Genomic DNA, 18428 nt, shown 5'->3' on the forward strand with positions numbered 1-18428 from the left:
ATGGTAGAGCCCTAGCCTTGAGCTGAAGAGCTGAGGGACAGCACCCAGGCCCAGAGTTCAAGCCCCATGACCAACAATCAATCAATCAGTCAATCTTGGGAAAGTAGGAAAAAGCCACTGTTGTTTAGGAAAAACTCTTTAATAGATTTTCTTTTTTGGGGAGAGGCTGGTACTGGGACTTGAACTCAGAGCTTTGTACTGGCTTGGCTTACTTGCTTGGTTAGCATTCTGCCATTTGAACTACACCTCCAACCTTGATTTTTGCTGGTTCTTTTGGAGATAGATTTTTTTTTTTAATTGTGAGAATACCGTACAGAGGAGTTACAATTACATGGGCAATATAACATTTCTTATCAAGCATTGTTGCCTCCTCTTCGTTTCCCCTTCCCATCCCTTCCCATACTCCTCCCTCCCCCCCCTCCGATCCTCCCCCTACCTCCCACCAAAGTTGTAAAGTTCGTTTTTCGACATAACGACTTGTACATCTCATTGTTGCAATGGATCCACCTGTATCCCTATTTAAACAATTTGTTTTTTCCCTTCCCCTCCACAAATTATACCAACATCAAATACAGTGAAAGCAGGGGTTATACCACGGGGGAGGGACATACAAAGCAACATAGAAATCATCTTATAAATATGTTAGAAACAATTGCATGAAAGGAAAAAAACCCAAAAAACATTTGAATACTTATCTTGGGGTTCATTCCCCTAACATCAACTTATCTGACCTTTTCTGGTTGACTCAGACATATACTAGTTATTGCAAATAAGGGAAACCATGGGACCTATGTTTCTTTGGGCCTGGCTTACTTCACTTAACATAATTTTTTCCAAGTCTTTCCATTTCCTAACAAATGGGGCAATGTCATTCTTTCTGATGGAGGCATAGAATTCCATTGTGTATATATACCACATTTTCTTGATCCATTCATCTACTGAGGGGCATCTGGGTTGGTTCCATATCTTAGCTATGGTAAATCATGCTGCAGTAAACATAGTTGTGCTGGTAGCTTTAGTGTGGTCTTGTTTGTGATCATTTGGGTAAATGCCCAAAAGTGGGATTGCTGGGTCATAGGGGAGCTCTATGTGGAGTCTTTTTCTTTTCTTTGAACTGGAGATAGAATCTTGAGGATATTTCTTTCCCAGTTGGCCTCCAATGGCAATCCTCTCCATCTCAGCCTTCTCAATAGCTAGGATTACAGACATAAGCCACTGGCACCTGACCTCTAATAGATTCTTAATGCTGATAGCTCTGATCAGCCGTGCCTGTGGTTGATCATGAGAAAGGGGAACATCCTTTCTAATACATAAAAGCACATAGGTTTTAAACATAGATTTTTAAAACTAATCTTCAATCAGTGGGAGCATTAGGTCATTGGCTTATACCCCAAAAGAACAAGCTAAGATTTTAAGGGAACTGGTTATTATCCTTTTAGGTGGGTATCATTTGACATTATTTAAACATCAAGTAACTTGTTGAAGGTTACAGTTATTGAAAGTCAGAATCAGAATTTAAACTCACATTCTCAGACTCCAAATCTTAGCTCTTTAATCAAGTTCCCCAGTTCACACCTAGTGTCCAAGACTTCAAATTCTGAGTCCCCAATTATGATTCAATTAAATAGTTCTAGTCCCAATCATATATTAGAATTATTGAAGAAATTTGTAAGAAATACTAATGTCAAATATTGTGGTTCATTGGTCTGAGATAGGACCAAGTCACTGATATTTCATTGCCACCCCTACTTCCCACCAGTAATTCCGATGTGCAACATACTCTGCCATGTGTCAATTGACCCATCCTTCTCAAATCAGAGGTAGGCAGGAGCCTACTACCTTTTACTGTTTAACATTTAACAATACCTTAATTATGCAACAAGGAGAATCTGCCTACAATACAAATTCATTCCTACTAAAGAACAATAGAGTATTCTAGTGTAGTGACCTCATGATATTAAGTGGATAAGAGGAAGCAGCTGGGGTGAAATAGTGCTCTGTGGGTGGGCTGGCTTAACTGGGGAAAGTACCTGGAGCTGAAACAATGAGGGACCCCAGGAGCTTGTGAGCCATATACGGGAGGGGTGCTGTTAGGGTAGCACTGCTCATAGATATGATTACAGAAGTCACCAGCTGAGGGAGTCATTTTCCTGCAGTGTCTGAAACACTGAACATCAGTGTCCATTATTACTATTGTCCTTAAACATGGACAGAAATGAATGGAATAATAAGTAATGCAACCACATTTGCTAAAGAGAGTGCAGGCGCGTGTTTATGGTTTCATCTCACAATAGAACTTTGAAGCTTTACCAGTTTCAGGAAATACTTCATCATTTTATTCTAGTGTTTAATCTAATTCTGTGCAAGTTTATCTCTTTTTTTTTTATCCTGGTATTTGGGCTAAACTCAGACTCATGCTCTTGCTTGGCTTTTTCACTCTAGGCTGGCACTCTACCACTTGAGTCCCCTCATCTCTTTTGGCATTTTGCTAGTTAACTAAAGATATAAGATGCAGACTTTTTTGCCTGGGCCAGCATCCAACTGTGACCATCATATCTCAGCCTCCTAAGTATCCAAGATAAAAGTTGTGAGCTTCCAGCACCTGGCATCAGGTGTTCTTTATAGCTTATAACATGGACAACTTGTTCTAAGATGGAAATCATTAAAAAAAAAAAACAAAAACCATGTAGTATCTATACCCAACTGAAAGCGGTGCCTATTTTAAAAGGACAGCTGAGGAGGAACTGAGGAGAATATGCAGATGTTTTGTAGACACACAGTGGTGGATGCTGGATTCAGGGAGACACTGTACAGCACATGTGTTAGGAAGGGATATCCTTCCTTTTCTTCAGGGTAATTTCCATAGTTGTAACACTGCAAAGGGAAAGTCGTATTTTTAACAGTGCAGCTTCCTGTTAAAAACGGTCCCACAGCAGTTTGCAGAATTAATGTAAAAACTGTCCCATAGAGCTAATCTACTAAAAGTTTCCTAAAGAAACTGTTAGTTCTTTGAGTGCATCTCTTATTTTTCTCTGCCATAATTTGAGAAGACATACCTTAATTTGGATGTCGAAGATGAAATACCGAGTTGAAAAAATTACCATGTACCTTTTTTTCACTTTATGCTTTAAGTTAGGCAGATATACAAAGAAATGAAAATAAAACTTTAATCTTCACGGTTTTGTTAACATGGTGAGGATGTTTAGAGTATATGTCTTAGGGGTTAAATAACAATACAAAAGGGGAAAGAACCATTAACATCTTAAATATGAGTATGCTAATAGCTTTAGGTAATAGATCTATATTTTAAGTAATACTGAACTTTTTTCATATGATTTTATGCTTAGGATTCTTGATTTCTAATATACATAAAATGTTTATAATTAAGGTTGGACAAAAGTAGTGGCTATGACTGAGTTGGACAGAGCAGGTATCTAAACCCAAGAAAACACAAAAGACAGATTAGACCCCTGCATGAACCAAAAATAAGTGGCACCAGGACTCTAGTGTTTGAATCAGAGTTACAGGCCAGCAGGTCTCCAAAGCCAAGGTATGAGAGTGTTGGAACTCAAGTCCATAGACAGACAGTAATTAGGAGCCCATTTCCAGAGTAACAGCTGCTTGCTTTGAGCTAACAGTGAGTTGGGGCTGTGGCTAGCAGATGTATGGAAAATGGTTATGCTACTTACCCAGGAAGAACCACTGGACAAATAGCTGTAGGCAGGATCCCAGTGGTGGTTGGAAAACTTTGATGCACTAGTTAATTGAGCCTTCCACTGGGCCAGAAAATAGCATTAAAGATGCTATTTCCCAACTTGAAAATCGTATTAAGCCAGGCACTGGTGGCTCACACCTGTACTCCTATCTACTCAGGAGGCTGAGAGGTAGCTACTCAGGAGGCTGAGGTCTGAGGATTGTAGTTTGAAGTCAGCCTGGGCAGGAAACTTCATGAGACTCAGACTATTCAAAAAAGTGAGAAGTGGCACTGTGGCTCAAGTGGTAGAGCTCTTGCTTTGAGCAAAAACGCTGAGGGACCATGCTCAGGCCCAGAGTTCAAGTCCCATGGCTAGCAAAAACCCAAAGTCATGAAATGCTTCTATTTAGAGAATGAGTTGATTTATGAATAAATTTTTAGCCCTTCTAAGTGTTAAAAATTACTTTTTATTTTATTGGATGGAAATACTTAAAATGTATTGCATGTATTCCATTGGCTTTAACTTCATGAAATGGGCTGTAGTACTTGCCATTCAGTTTTCTGTTGACTCAATGCTATACAGATGGGAGGGACTGTTTGCTCTCACAGTAAACTTGCTCTGTACTGCTGCTGATGAGATGGGGGAAAAGATAACTTTTTTGTTCAAGATTACCTATTCATTCTGGGTTACTAGAATCTGGCCAGAAAGTAGCGTGAGACCTTTGCATGACCTGTGACAGTCACCTGATATGCTGGTCTTTACCCTGAGATATGATTCTCACTTTCTCTTCTTATGTTTGAGTCAATAGAAGTTAGACTACTAGACCAATAGGAACTACTGTAGTTTTATACTTTTAACCACTCAAAAGTAATGGAAATGTCTTTAATTACTAGGGACCAGTTATGGAAAAGAAAAGCTTTTACATAAAGAAACTAAGACTCGGGGCTGAGAAGGTGGCTCAGTGATAAAGCGCTTGCCTTGCATGCATGAGGTCCTGGGTTCCATTCCTCAGCACCACATAAGCAAAAAGAAAAAAGCCGGAAGTGGCGCTGTGGCTCAAGTGGCAGAGTGCTAGACTTGAGCTGAAGAGCTGAGGGACAGTGCCCAGGCCCAGAGTTCAGGCCCCACTACTGAACCCCCCCCCCCAAAAAAAAAGAAACTAATACCCCAAAATTAGTCAATTATTTGCATGTTGGGTTAGACAAAGAATAAATAGTAAACTGTGACTAAATCATATGGGAGGCTTAAAAGATAAGATTATAAGCCAGGTGCCAGTGGCTCACATAGGTAATCTTAGCTACTTAGGAGGCTGAGATCTGAGGATCTCAGTTCAAAGTCTGTGAGACTCTTATCTCCAATAAACCACTAGAAAAGTGGAAGTGACACTTTGGCTCAAGTGGTAGAGTGTTAACCTTGAGCTCAAGAGTTGAGGGACAGTGCCCAGGCCCAGAGTTCAAGTTCCACGAAGGGGTGGGGGGGGGAGAGGGGGGGAGAGGGGGGAGGGGGAAAGGTAGTTTGTGTGTGTGTGTGTGTGTGTGTGTGTGTTTAACAAGTTCTCTTTATTGAGACTTCCTGTTCTTGAGGATAAGGATGTGGTCTTTCCTTCTAGTGCAGGAAGAGGGTCTTTCACGTAGTAATTTAATCTTTTTCTCTTTAAAAAACAACATACTGGTCAAAGAAATCTTGCACCTGCTATTTTTCAAGTGTCTTTAACTTAGTTTGTACTTCAGGATAATCTGTTTTAACCCCTTCACCTGATGAGCATATCTTCTCCATCCTCTCCACATTTCCTCCATCCTCACCACATAATATTGGGAATTCAAAGCTGGGTCATAGATGCTCATGTTTATAAGTGTAGGAGCCCCCAAAATGGTTTTCTATGTATTGCACTTCACATTCAGAGAACATTGAATGGAAGGTCTTGCAGTTGCCTCAGAAGTGAGGTCTTTCTGGCTGTATTCTATCCTTCTGTCTCTTGATGCCCTTTGCTCCCTGGGGCAGGCTATTGGAATCTCTGCTTTTTCTTCAAGAAATCCGTTTCCTTTTCCCCAAAGCCAAGAATAAAAACATTTCTCTACTTTTCTATGGAAAAACTGGCTGTAAGGAAGTTCTCTGACCTACACTTGACTGATGTTACAGAACTCATCCTAGGGATCCTGACACATACCTGAGAGGATGAAATATAAACTAGCTGTATCAGAGAAGTCAAGAAGACTTTGAACAGGCAGGCTCTCAGCAGTTCTCCACTCCATTTGTTCCCATTAGATTATGGCTTTCTACATAGCTGTCTCTACTTCATTGAGTCTAAGCATCAAAATGGACAGATTTCTCCATGTCTTTGGGTCTTTAGTTGAAATCTAAGCCACACAAAACTCTTGTTCTTTTCTTACAGCAGGGTCTATTTGGACCCTTCTGATGGAGGCAGGGAAGTATTATACTTTCGTGTCAGTTGCCTCTGCCAATTACACAAAGAACAGTAGGGGAGAACCTAGAACAATTTACAGCACTTGGGGAGGGGGCCCTTGTTCGTTCATGGTGTAGCACTTTGTTTTCTTCTAGAATGTGAAAATATAGTGATTCGATTCTGATTCTGATTCTGACTCTGATTCTTTGGAAGAATGAAATTTAAAACAGATTCTTATGTAGTATTTTCTGATCTTCTTTAACATTTTATGTCGGCTGCGAATTGTAGCTTTCAGGACTTTAACCCTATCTCCATCCATTCCTTGGCTGTTGTCTGGAGTTAGCTTGCTGAAGACCCAGACCACTGCTTTACCACAGAGCCATACCACCACAATCCTTCCTCACTGAGGTCTGGAAGAACCCTGGGGTTCTGGTATGATGTGTGTTATGGAGTGTAATATGAAAAGGGTTGCTGTGGGTAGTGGAGGCATGTACAGATGTACAGTTCTATTATTTCATTTTCTACCTCTTTAGTTTAAAAATATTTTAAAGTAGTAATTACAGTACTTAGCTATTTTTTAACATTTAATTTTTGGGAAATTTTTATTTCTAAGTTTTTGTTTTGTTTTATTTCTGGTACTAGGACTCAAACTCTGGACCTCTTGCTCTCTCTTGGCTTCATCCCTCAAAGTTGGCACTCTACCACTTGAGCCATGATTCCAGTTCATCTTTTTGGTTCCCAATTAAGATCTTCATATCTCAGCCTCCTGACTGGCTAAGGTTATAGGTGTAAGCCACCAGCACTTGGCTTATTTCTAAGTTTTCATCTGAAAAGATTTGAACTATAAATAAACTTTTGATTGTCTGTTGGCACTCTTTGCTGCATTACAGGAGTGTTTATGGTGTTTAAAACAATTTACCAACAGTAAAACATGAAACAGGAGTGCTTCCTAATTGCTTTCTTCTTTCACTCACTTATAAGCTCCAGTACTTCAAAGAATACTTTGAATACATCAAGGAAACTATGTTTATTCCTGTGTTCAGAGTTTCTGGCTTGCTGGAGAGTTCTGTAGGAGGGAGCAGAATGGAAAGAGTGCCTTCAGCAAAGCTTGTTAGGCAGGGAAGCCTCACCTGCTAGCCTTCCTATGTTAAAAGCTATGGACAGGTTGAAGTAAGAAAATAAAATCAGTGGATCACTATTCTTGGTTTTCAGGAATTAGTTTGTTCTTATGTTAGGTACGATATCAAAGATGAAAATAGCGTGACATTTCTTTAATAAAATATATTAAAAAGGGCTGGGAATGTGGCTTAGTGGTAGAGTGCTTGCCTAGCATGAATGAAGCCCTGGGTTCAATTCCTCAGTACCACATAAACAGAAAAACAAGCAGGAAGTGGCGCTGTGGCTCAAGTGGTAGAGTGCTAGCCTTGAGCAAGAGAAGCTCAGGGACATTGCCCAGGTCCTGACTTCAAGCCACAAGGTTAGCATATATATAAAAGACCTATAATCCTCTCCAAAAGGGTGGGGACTTGTTTTTATCTAAAGCATTTATTGGTACACATTCACATTGTAATGTTGAAATTTCCAGTGGGAAATTACTCTTCCAGTAGTATGGGCTTGGGCAAATCATAACCTTTCTATGCCTCAGCTAAAATGTAATGTAAAGTACAACTGAAAAGTGGATATAATATTGGATAATTCTGAATATTAAATGAGTCGAGTACCTTATTGTCAGAGTATCAGCTACATAGACAACATTTAATATATGGTTGTTATTGTTGATATTATTAACATTCATTTGGATCAGAGCCCTCTAGACCATTCTAAGACTCTGACATATTTTTGTCTTGAATCTTTCATTTCCTGCTACCATTTTAACTGGGATCTAATTTATATTCCATAATTAATCCTCTTAAAGTGCACAATTCAATAGTAAATTGAAGAGGTGTACAATCTAATTTTAAAACATGTCATCAAAGCAAACTTGTACCTGTTATCATTTGCTCACATACCTCTCTACATAATCCCTACAGCCCTGGCCAACCACCTGTCCACATTCTGCATCTGTAGACTTGCTTATTCTGGACATCATATAAATACAATTACACAGTTCATGATACTTTATGATGGGCCCTTTTCACTTAGTATGTTTTCAAGGTCCATCTATGTTGTTGCATTTCAATTCTTCTTTGCTATATATTACTGAAAATATTTCATTTTGTAATCAATTCATCAATTGTTGGGCATTTGGATTTTCTCTTTTTGACTATTATGAATAATGTTGCAATGAACATTTTTACATATTTTTGTTTATATATATTTCTCTAGGAATGGAAATACTGAGTCTAACAATGTCATGAACTGCCAAGCTTTGTTTTGGTGACTATCTACATCATTTTATATCCTTACTAGCTGTGAAGGTTCTAACTTCTCCATATTTTTTCAACAATATTGTTTTTTTCTGTTTTTTTTTTTTTTTTTTTTTTTTTATCATAACCATCCTAGTGGGTATAAATGGTATCACATGCTAGGTTTTTTTTTTGTTTGTTTGTTTGTTTTTTATTCAAGATCAAGATTTGAACTCTTTTTTTTTTTTTTTTTTTTTTTTTGGGTCCGGTCGTGGGGCCTGGGCGCTGTCCTTCAGCTCTTCAGCTCAAGGCTAGCGCTCTACCACTTGAGCCACAGCACCACTTCCGGCTTTTTTCTTTTTGCTTATGTGGTGCTGAGGAATCGAACCCAGGCCCTTAGGCATGCAAGCGCTCTACCACTGAGCCACCTTCCCAGCCCCTGAACTCTTTTTTTTTTTTTTTTTTTTTTCCAGGTAAGGGGTAGGTTTATTCAGTAGACCTGCTGGGACCAGGCAAGGTTGGCACTCCATGTGGCTGGCAAAAGAGAAAGGAAAGAGAGAGAGGAAAGAGAGAGAAAAGAGCTAGAAAAGAGCAGAGAGAGCAAGAAAAGAACAGAGAGAGAAAGTCTGGGCCTGGGCTAGCCCTTATCTAGGGTATGGGCGGAGAAAGGTGTGGCTACATCAAATTCAGATGTGACCTCAGTGGATGCAGATGTGACCTCTTCCAGGTGTGCCAGTTGCCTAGGTAACGCAGGTACTGGGTGGAGACTTTGCTGCTGAGGGGGGTGGAGTCTGTTCGCCATCCTGGAGCGGACCTTAGATTCCAGCCTTTTAATAATCATGGAATAGGGCGTAGATTCTCTCTGGCTACTTCCTGCTGACGAGGGGCGTCCACAATAGGGGTAAAAGGCTGGAATTTGGTTCCCTCCCAGAGAAGGAAGTGAGCAGCAGCTGTCCCTTGGTGGAGTTGAATCCTTAGATGAAATCAGGAGAAGTCTCATGAACATTGAGGGGCTGGAAAAAAAATACTAGAGAGCAAATAAATGGCAAGAGGAAGGACTTGGGGCTGAAAATGTTGGTAGAAATGTCCCTAGCTACTTCTGACATCTGGAGACTAGTTAGAGAAGTCAGGTGACAAAGGCAAGAGTATAAATTCCTGTTCAGTTAATAGGTAGACAGGTATAGACATTGGATGGGCAGGCTTCTTACTCCTACTGACCTCCCGGCTCTGGTTAATTTTGAAAGGGCAGGCACAAAGTAGCTGATGTGACATCATCTCCTCTTACTCCTCTCCATGTTCCCTTGTTCCCCAGACTGGCTGAGTCTAGGTGCTCGTTGCTGGGATGGCTTGTCCCAGTTGGTATTCAAGGAGGTTTGAACTCAAGGCCTGGGCACGGTCCCTGAGCACTTCTGCTCAAGGCTAGTGCTCTACCACGTTGAGTTACAATAGCACTTCCAGTGTTTGGCTGGTTAGAGATAAGAGTCTTGAGCCATGCTTCCAGCCAGGCTCTTTGCAGGTTAGTTGGGAGATGGAGTCTTAGGGACTTTTCAGCCCGGGCTGGCTTTGAACTGAAATCTTTGCCACAAAAGCCCTTTATTATTTCCAGTTAAAGCAACAAGGAGATCAAGTAGAATAAGTAGAGCTTACCTACTCCTTATCAAGAACTGACCAACAAATATCTGCAATGACAAAACTCATTAGATGTAATGAGAATTTTAGCATAGATATGCCCAGTATTTTAGAACCATGTAGTCAAGAGTAGAGTACACAGCACAAAACAAAAAAGGCAAACCTCAAAACCTAAAATTTTGACAACATTTAGACATCTTTGCTAACAAAGCACATCAGATGGTTGGGCCTCAGTTACCAGGGCCTGTCAAAAGAGCAAGTTGTTAGCAAGGCACCTTAGAATAGATGGATGGAGTAGTAAGCTTGGTGGAAGATTAAGGGTCAGATGGGGCCAAACCCTTAACCCACCACGTGGCCAAGATGGCGAATCCAAGATGGCGAATTTCTGAAAGAATGCAAAGAAAGCCTGAACAAATAGACCAAGCCTACATTGGCTAGCCTTTGAGAGGGAACCTAGAGGGGTGTCCCCGGGACCCAGCCTGCGTCGCACTCTTCAGGACACAAGCCAAAATGTAGAAAAGAGAAAGGGAGAGATAGGGAAAGTTGGACATGAATGGCAGAGAGAGAGAGCAAAGAGAGCCCGAAAGTAAACAGACTTCTGACCATTTTCCATTGCAGTAGCAAAAACTGTCTACATCTGAGAATGGCATAAAAATGAGGCGCTCTGGCTTTCCAGGGAGCACGGGAGGCATTTCAAAGGGGTTTCATGGCTCTGGCGTGATTTGCAGCACCCCATTAAATGAGTAGGAGAGTCAGTCTGATGAGTGAAGGAGAGCTGGCCAGGCAGAAGTGGTGTCCCGACTTCCCCCAGAGGCCTCTAGAGAGAAATGGCCAAGCCCCCAAAACCAAGCGTCCTTGGCTTCAGAGGTGACCGGCCTTTCAGCTAAAGGCCGTAGGAGCTCTCTGGCGTGGCGCCACGTCTGGACAGAGACTGAGCAACAGAGAACCATAGAGAGTAGCTTCACTCTCCAGAGTAGAGAAGTGGTGTGGACGTGGATGTGAAGGCAGCAATGGTATCGATGTGCTGTGTCCACAGCAGACAGATGGGTTCGCAAAAGGCCGTCAGAACTGTGGGTATTCCTCAGAGCAAAAAGGGAAAAACAAAAAAAAAAAAAAAAGAAAAGAGAGGGAAAAAAAACCAGAGAGGAATCCCAGCTATCCTGACTTTAAGCCCTTTATCCGAGTCACGGCACCATTTATGTTAGGTTTTTTAAAAAGAGGTAGCCAAGTAAGAACTGCACCACGCACGTGGTATTCAGGTAAGGGGTAGGTTTATTCGGTAGACCTGCTGGGACCAGGCAAGGTTGGCACTCCACGTGGCTGGCAAAAGAGAGAGGAAAGAGAGAGGAAAGAGAGAGAAAAGAGCTAGAAAAGAACAGAGAGAGCAAGAAAAGAACAGAGAGAGCTCAGCCCCTGAACTCTTGATCTTACATTTTCACTCATTGGCTGACATCCTACCAACTGACTGGGATTTGAACTCTTGATTTGACCTTTTTGCTCATTGGCTGACACTGTACTATCATGCCTCCCAGCCTTAACAATTTAGTTTTGTTTTGCATTTCTCTAATGACTAATGAAGTTGACCATCTTTTTATGTGGTTAGGACAATTTGTATATATTTGAAGAAATATTTATTAAATTCTTTTCAGGGCTTTGACAGTATTACATGCCTATAATCCTAGCTAGTTGGGAGACAGAGGCAAGAGGATCTCAACTTTGAGGCTAACCTGATCAAAGTTAGGGTGACTCTATCTCAGAAACAAAATATAAACAATAGGATCAATGGCTCAAGAGATAGAATGTGTGGGCCCTGGGTTCAATCCCAAGTGTATTCTTCTTTTAGAAATCTTTGTCCACTTTTCTATTGGGTTGTAAAGGTTGTTTATATATACTGGATTTTCTTATTATATACTAATTCACAAATATTTTCAATGTACTTTGATACTATTTTTATTAACTGATAATTCTTGATTATCTCATTCTGTTGTATTTAATGCTTCCATGCTACTCTTTATTGACATGAACATATTCTTTTTCCAGCCTCTGTTTCTCTACCTTGCTCTCCAGTCTGTCCATGACCCACTTCAGGTCCCTGAGGAATACCTAAAGCCATATGATTTTATCCAAGATAAACACAGGAAAATCTATGCCGGAATGGTGTCCCTTATGGATGAAGCAGTAGGAAATGTCACTGCAGCCTTAAAAAGCTATGGGTTCTGGAACAACACGGTGTTCATCTTCTCCACAGGTAAGTCTGTCAATAAACTCATCTCTTGGTGAAGCTTAAGACACAGTGTTCAATAAGTGGAATGAAGATAAATTGGAACAGTTAGCATTTCCTTATTAAAACAAATGCTAACTGCAGTAGTGGAGACATGACTGAAATGGATAGAAAGATGTACCTGAGGAAAGAGAATTACGTGCTTTGTCTCCTTTCCTTTAGATATCAGAATATTCTAGCAGTATACTTGAAACTAAGTACTCAGTAACTGCATAACTGAGTCCCTGGACTAGAAGTAGCTATTTCTATATTACATCCCAGCCATCTTCTATGAATACGACTACCAGGGACTGGGACGAGGGAGGCATTTGTATCAGTGTAGAGATGAATTATGACATTATATAAACAAGAAATGAAGCCAGTTCAACTTAGGTAGAGGCTCAAAGTACTCATTATTTTGTATTACAATTTTTTCTAACAATAGAAGTTATAGATGTTGGGCTGGGAAGGTGGCTCAGTGGTAGAGTGCTTGCCTTGCATGCATGAGGCCCTGAGTTTGATTTCTTAGCACCACATAAACAGAAAAAGCCCGGAAGTGGCACTGTGGCTCAAGTGGTAGAGAGCTACCAAGAGAGCTCTTGAGCTGAAGAGCTGAGGGACAGTGTGCAGGCTCAAGAGTTCAGGCCAACAACAACAAAAAATGTTATAGATGTTGATTACAGATAAAACAGATAAGAAGGGAAAAATAATCTTGGCATCCAGAGCTGATTTTGGAAAAATCTTCATTATGGCAGACCTTTCCAATGGCAGACCTTTCCAATTCCTAATGTGTTACATATGTGATTCCCAATTTCCCCCATTGCATACAATTTTCTAATATTTGGTTATGTGCCTTTAGGTATAGTCCCTTATTGTACTTCTGACACAGCAGAGCTTTGCTAAAGATGGATATGCTGAGCAACTGGGTAAGGCCAGGCAAGTGGCTATCTCTACTTGAATAGCCATGTTCAGTTGCCTCAGTGCCATCTAAATATTGTAATTTTATTTGTGTTCCTTGCTGTGAAAAGGGTTAAATGTAAGATAGGTTTTCTCCAAAAGTTATCCTTCAAAAAAAAGGAAGACATTTTATATTTAATTCCTTACACAATATATCATAATGTTGTGCCCATCTAATTTATTTTAAAGAGTCTGGAATAGCATGTGATCCATGCTGGTATTAAATGCCTACAAAGTCTCTAGAAAGAACCAGCAAAAAGGAGGCTAGAATGTTTAACACTAATTCCTAGAATGTTACCTCACAATTTCAAGAATTAGAGATGGTAAGTTTATTAAAACATACCTTTGTTATATCACAGCTACACAACTTCAGGACAAATGATGTCCTAAGTTGCAAGTGTATATGAAGTAATACATTATCCATGGGAAAGACATGCTTAGAAGGGAAAAAGTAGGGTTGGAAGACTGTTTTAAATATCTCAGAGTGGCTCTCATGATCACAGAGATAGATATTGGTGTCAGGATTGCATGCAAAGAGGTGGATATATGATAATAAAACTTACTTTAGCTCAATATTTATGGTATCAAATCTTTGTTCATAGTTATTTTAAAATGAGTTGACTTTAATAAATATCTGTAACGCTTTAGTTATCCAAGATGACAGTGGTGATTCTTACTGAAAAAGTGAGGATTACCTTGTGGGAGGGTTATTTTATATTCTGGCACTGTGCTTAAATTAACATATATTAATGTTAGATATGTATGCTTCTTAATACATTTTTATTGTAAAAATACTGTACAGACTGGTTACAGTTACATGCGCAAGGAAATGAGAACATTTCCTATCAAGCATTGTTATCTCCTCCTTTGTTTTTCCCCTACCATCCCTTCCCTCCCACCTCCACAACTACACTTTCCCTCTCACGCCTAAATTGTAAAGTTCACTTTTCAACGTAGTGTCTTGTACATCTCATTGTTACAATGAATCAACCTGTATCCATATTTAAGCATATTGTTTATCCTTCCCCTCCCCAAATTAGAGAAGTGTATATACAAAATGCACGGCACTGACACCAAATACAGTGAAAACAGGGGTTATACTGTGGGGGAGGAACATACAAAGCAACAAAAATCACATGGTATATTATAAATAGGTTAGAAAAAATAACAAGAAAGAAAAAACCATTTGTGTCCCTATCTTGGGGTTCATTTCGCTTAACATCTTCTTATCTGGTCATATGTACATAGCTTTTGACCTTTTCTGCTTGTCCCATACTAGATATTGCAAATAAGGGAAACCATGGGACCTATGTTTCTTTGGGCCTGGCTTCCTTCACTTAATATAATTTTTTCCTAGTCTTTCCATTTCCTAACAAATGGGACGATGTCATTCTTTTGGATGGAGGCATAGAGTTCCATTGTGTGTGTGTGTGTGTGTGTGTGTGTACACCACATTTTATTTATTTTATTTTTATTTATTTATTTTTTTATTGTGAAAATACTGTACAGAGAGGTTACAATTACATGGGCAAGATAATGAGTACATTTCTTTTTTTTTTCTTTTTTTTTTTTTTTGGGTCCGGTCGTGGGGCCTGAACTCTGGGCCTGGGCACTGTCCTTCAGCTCTTCAGCTCAAGGCTAGCTCTCTACCACTTGAGCCACAGCACCACTTCTGGTTTTTTTCTTTATGTGGTGCTGAGGAATCAAACCCAGGGCCTCATGCATGCAAGGCAAGCGCTCTACCACTGAGCCACCTTCCCAGCCCCAATGAGTACATTTCTTATCAAGCATTGTAGCCTCCTCCTTTGTTTCCCCTTTCCATCCCTTCCCATCCTCCCCCTGGCCTCCCACCGAATCCTCCCTGCTCCCCCCCCCCCTCACCAAAGTTGTAAAGTTCGTTTTTCGACACAACGACTTGTACATCTCATTGTTGCAATGGGTCCACCTGTATCCCTGTTTAGACGATTTGTTTTTCGCCTTCCCCTCCACAAATTATACCGACATCAAATACAGTGAAAGCAGGGGTTATACCACGCGGGAGGGACATACAAAGCAACAAAGAAATCATCTTATAAATACGTTAGAAACAATCGCATGAAAGAAAAAAACATTTGAATACATATCTTGGGGTTCATTTCTCTAACATCACCTTATCTGACCTTTTCTGCTTGACTCAGACATATACTAGATATTGCAAATAAGGGAAACCATGGGACCTATGATTCTTTGGGCCTGGCTTACTTCACTTAATATAATTTTTTCCAGGTCTTTCCATTTCCTAACAAATGGGTAATGTCATTCTTTCTGATGGAGGCATAGAATTCTATTGTTATATATACCACATTTTCTTGATCCATTCATCTACTGAGGGGCATCTGGGTTAGTTCCATATCTTAGCTATAGTAAATAGTGCTGCAGTAAACAGTTGTGCTGGTAGCTTTAGTGTGGTCTTGTTTGTAAACATTTGGGTAAATGCCCAAAAGGGGGATTGCTGGGTCATAGGGAAGCTCTATGTGGAATCTTTTGAGGAACTTCCATACTACTTTCCGAAGTGGTTGAACAAGTTTACACTCTCACCAACAATGTAGTAAGGTTCCCTTCTGTCCACATCCCCTCCAGCATCTGTTGTTTTTAGAGTTCTTGATTTTAGCCATTCTAACTGGAGTGAGGTGGTATCTCAATGTTGTTTTGATTTGCATTTCTTTTATGACTAGGGAGGTTGAGCATTTCTTCATGTGTCTATTGGCCATCCTTCTTTCCTCTTCAGAGAAGTTTCTCTTTAAGTCTTTAGCCCACTTATTTATCGGGCAGTTGTTTCTTTGAGGATTTGTTGTTGGGGGATTTAATTTTTTGAGTTCCAAGTATATTTTAGATATGAGATCCTTGTCCGTTGTATGGCTAGTGAAGATCTTCTCCCAATCCGTAGGCTTTCTATTGATCTTGCTAGCTATGTCCTTTGCCATGCAGAAGCTCTGCAACTTCATGCAATCCCATTTGTCCAACCTTTCTTTGATTTCTTGTGTTTCTGGGTCTCTATTAAGAAAATTTCAGCCTGTGCCAAGGAGACCTAGGGTTTCTCCTATTCCAGCCTGTAATGTTTTCAGAGTGTCTTCTTTGACTCCAAGGTCTTTGATCCATTTGGAATTGATTCTGGTGCAGACACCACATTTTCTTGATCCATTGATTTGTACACTTTATTAGGCTAAATCCAACTTTAATGTGTTATTTATTTTCATATTATGCCAAATTCAATTTACTAGGGTTTATTTAGAGTTTTTACATTAATTTAAAAGTTGAAGTAGGTTTCCTTTTTCCTCTGTCAGGTTTTATTGTCTTGATTAAATTTGCTTGATAAAATAATTTGGACATATTTTCCATCTTTTCTTTGATCTAGAATATACTTTTCCGAAAGTTTGCTAGATCTTCCTGGGGCCTTCTTTGGAGGCATTTAAAAAAGTTATCTTCATATTTCACATTTTTTGCCTAATTATATTTAGATAATGGATTTTTAAAATATTTTAAAATTGCTTTTGCCTGAAATGCAGTGAGCCCTTTAATCCACATACTGAGATTGTTGTTCACTCAGGACGTTTTCCTATTCATATTGTAGCTTATTGCTTTTCTTCTGCTTGATTTATTTTCTTTAAAAATATCTGTAATTAATAGGGATAGAGTATCTATTTAGCGTCTCAGTGAACTTTTTCTCATCCCTTTTTAGCCTTTTATCCTTTCTCAGCCTTCTGGAGCCCCTCTGCATTAACAGTTAGTCATTTTGACTGTTTCAGTTTTCTTCAATATCTGTATTTTTAGTTTCTTTGCAGATTTCTTTCTTTGCAGCCTTTGTTCCCTTTTCTCCTAAGCTTCTTAGTAATAATAGTGACCAGTGTTTATTTAGTAATCTTAACTGCATGCCCAGGCCCGTCCAGCTTTTCCCTATACTTTTACACTGTTGCTTGTGGTATAAACGTTTAAAGCTCAAAGTAAAAAAAATAAATAATAAATAAAATAAAAATAAAAACTCAAAGTAACCCAGTGCCAGTGATTCATGCCTGTAATCCTAGCTACTCAGGAGGCTGAGATCTGAGGATTGTGGTTCAGAGCCAGACCAGGCAATAAAGTCTGTGAGACTCTTAAGTCAATTACAAGTAGAGGGCAGTAGAGGTGTAGCTCAAGTTGGTAGAGTGATAGCTTTCAACACAAAAGATCAGCACAAAAGATCAGGCCATGAGTTCAAAATTCAGGATTGGCACAAAAAAGAAAAAAAAGAAAAGTTCAAAGTAACCTTATGAGATAGTTCTCATTCCCCTTTACTAATAAAGAACCAAAAACTTTAGGAAGTTGTCACTTGTCACACTTCAAACAAACAGAAGAGCCAAAATTTGAAGCCCAAAGCAAAGTGAATGTTTGATTACCTAGGCAATTTGTTACTTGGGGCCTCATCTTCTTTTCCTTTTATCTCATCCCATTTTTTCTCCACTACTTTGGCTTGCTGCAGGTCTTTTCCCATATTTTTCCTTTCTCTGATTCCTTCTGGGTAGAACTTTTTCAGAAATCTTCATTTTTATGTTAAATTGTTGCCTGCTAGATCCTCTTCACTGAATAAAAGCAATGAAGGATAGGCCAGCCCTTACTCAGCCTAGCTCTTTAGCCTTACAGTTTGTGAAAATGATTTCAAAATTCTATTATCAGCACCTATCTGTCCATCATGGTTTCTAATGTTGTAATGGGTTTTCATCTTGTATAGCAAGATGTTGGTTAAGAGAAACAGCACTAGTGGTTAGGAAAACATTCTTTATCCTGGACCAGTGTCACCATCTGTCTAGATGCTACCTGCCAGGAAACTGACTATGAGTAAAGGGTTAAAATGAGAGCTGATTCTTGAGCAACTGGGTCATGAGTTAAAACTAGGAAATTTGATGCTTGGAACCCTGAAGAGCAAACAGTGGTTGACTCCAGTATCTTGATGCAGCCATTCCATACTTACATTAACTCTTACCAGAATAACCAGTTTCAGGTACTGAGGTTTTGACTCTAAGAAGAAGCATTCTCTTCATTTCTTTTTTTTTGGATCTGGTTGTGGGGCCTGAACTCTGGGCCTGGGTGCTGTCCCTCAGCTCTTCAGCAAAGGCTAGCGCTTT

General features: G+C 39.7%; 1 protein-coding gene across 1 annotated transcript in view; it reads left to right on the forward strand.

Annotated features, from left to right (window-relative positions):
- Arsb (arylsulfatase B) overlaps positions 1–18428 on the forward strand; it is a 172247-nt gene that overhangs the window by 23408 nt on the left and 130411 nt on the right. Inside the window, exon 4 of the mRNA XM_042690838.1 lies at positions 12114–12321. Within this exon, the coding sequence (XP_042546772.1) occupies positions 12114–12321 (208 nt within the window). The remainder of the gene's footprint in view (positions 1–12113; positions 12322–18428) is intronic.

This window comes from Dipodomys spectabilis, unplaced genomic scaffold (genome assembly GCF_019054845.1).
Source record: "Dipodomys spectabilis isolate Male_0828 unplaced genomic scaffold, ASM1905484v1 ptg000140l, whole genome shotgun sequence".
Taxonomy (NCBI): domain Eukaryota; kingdom Metazoa; phylum Chordata; class Mammalia; order Rodentia; family Heteromyidae; genus Dipodomys; species Dipodomys spectabilis.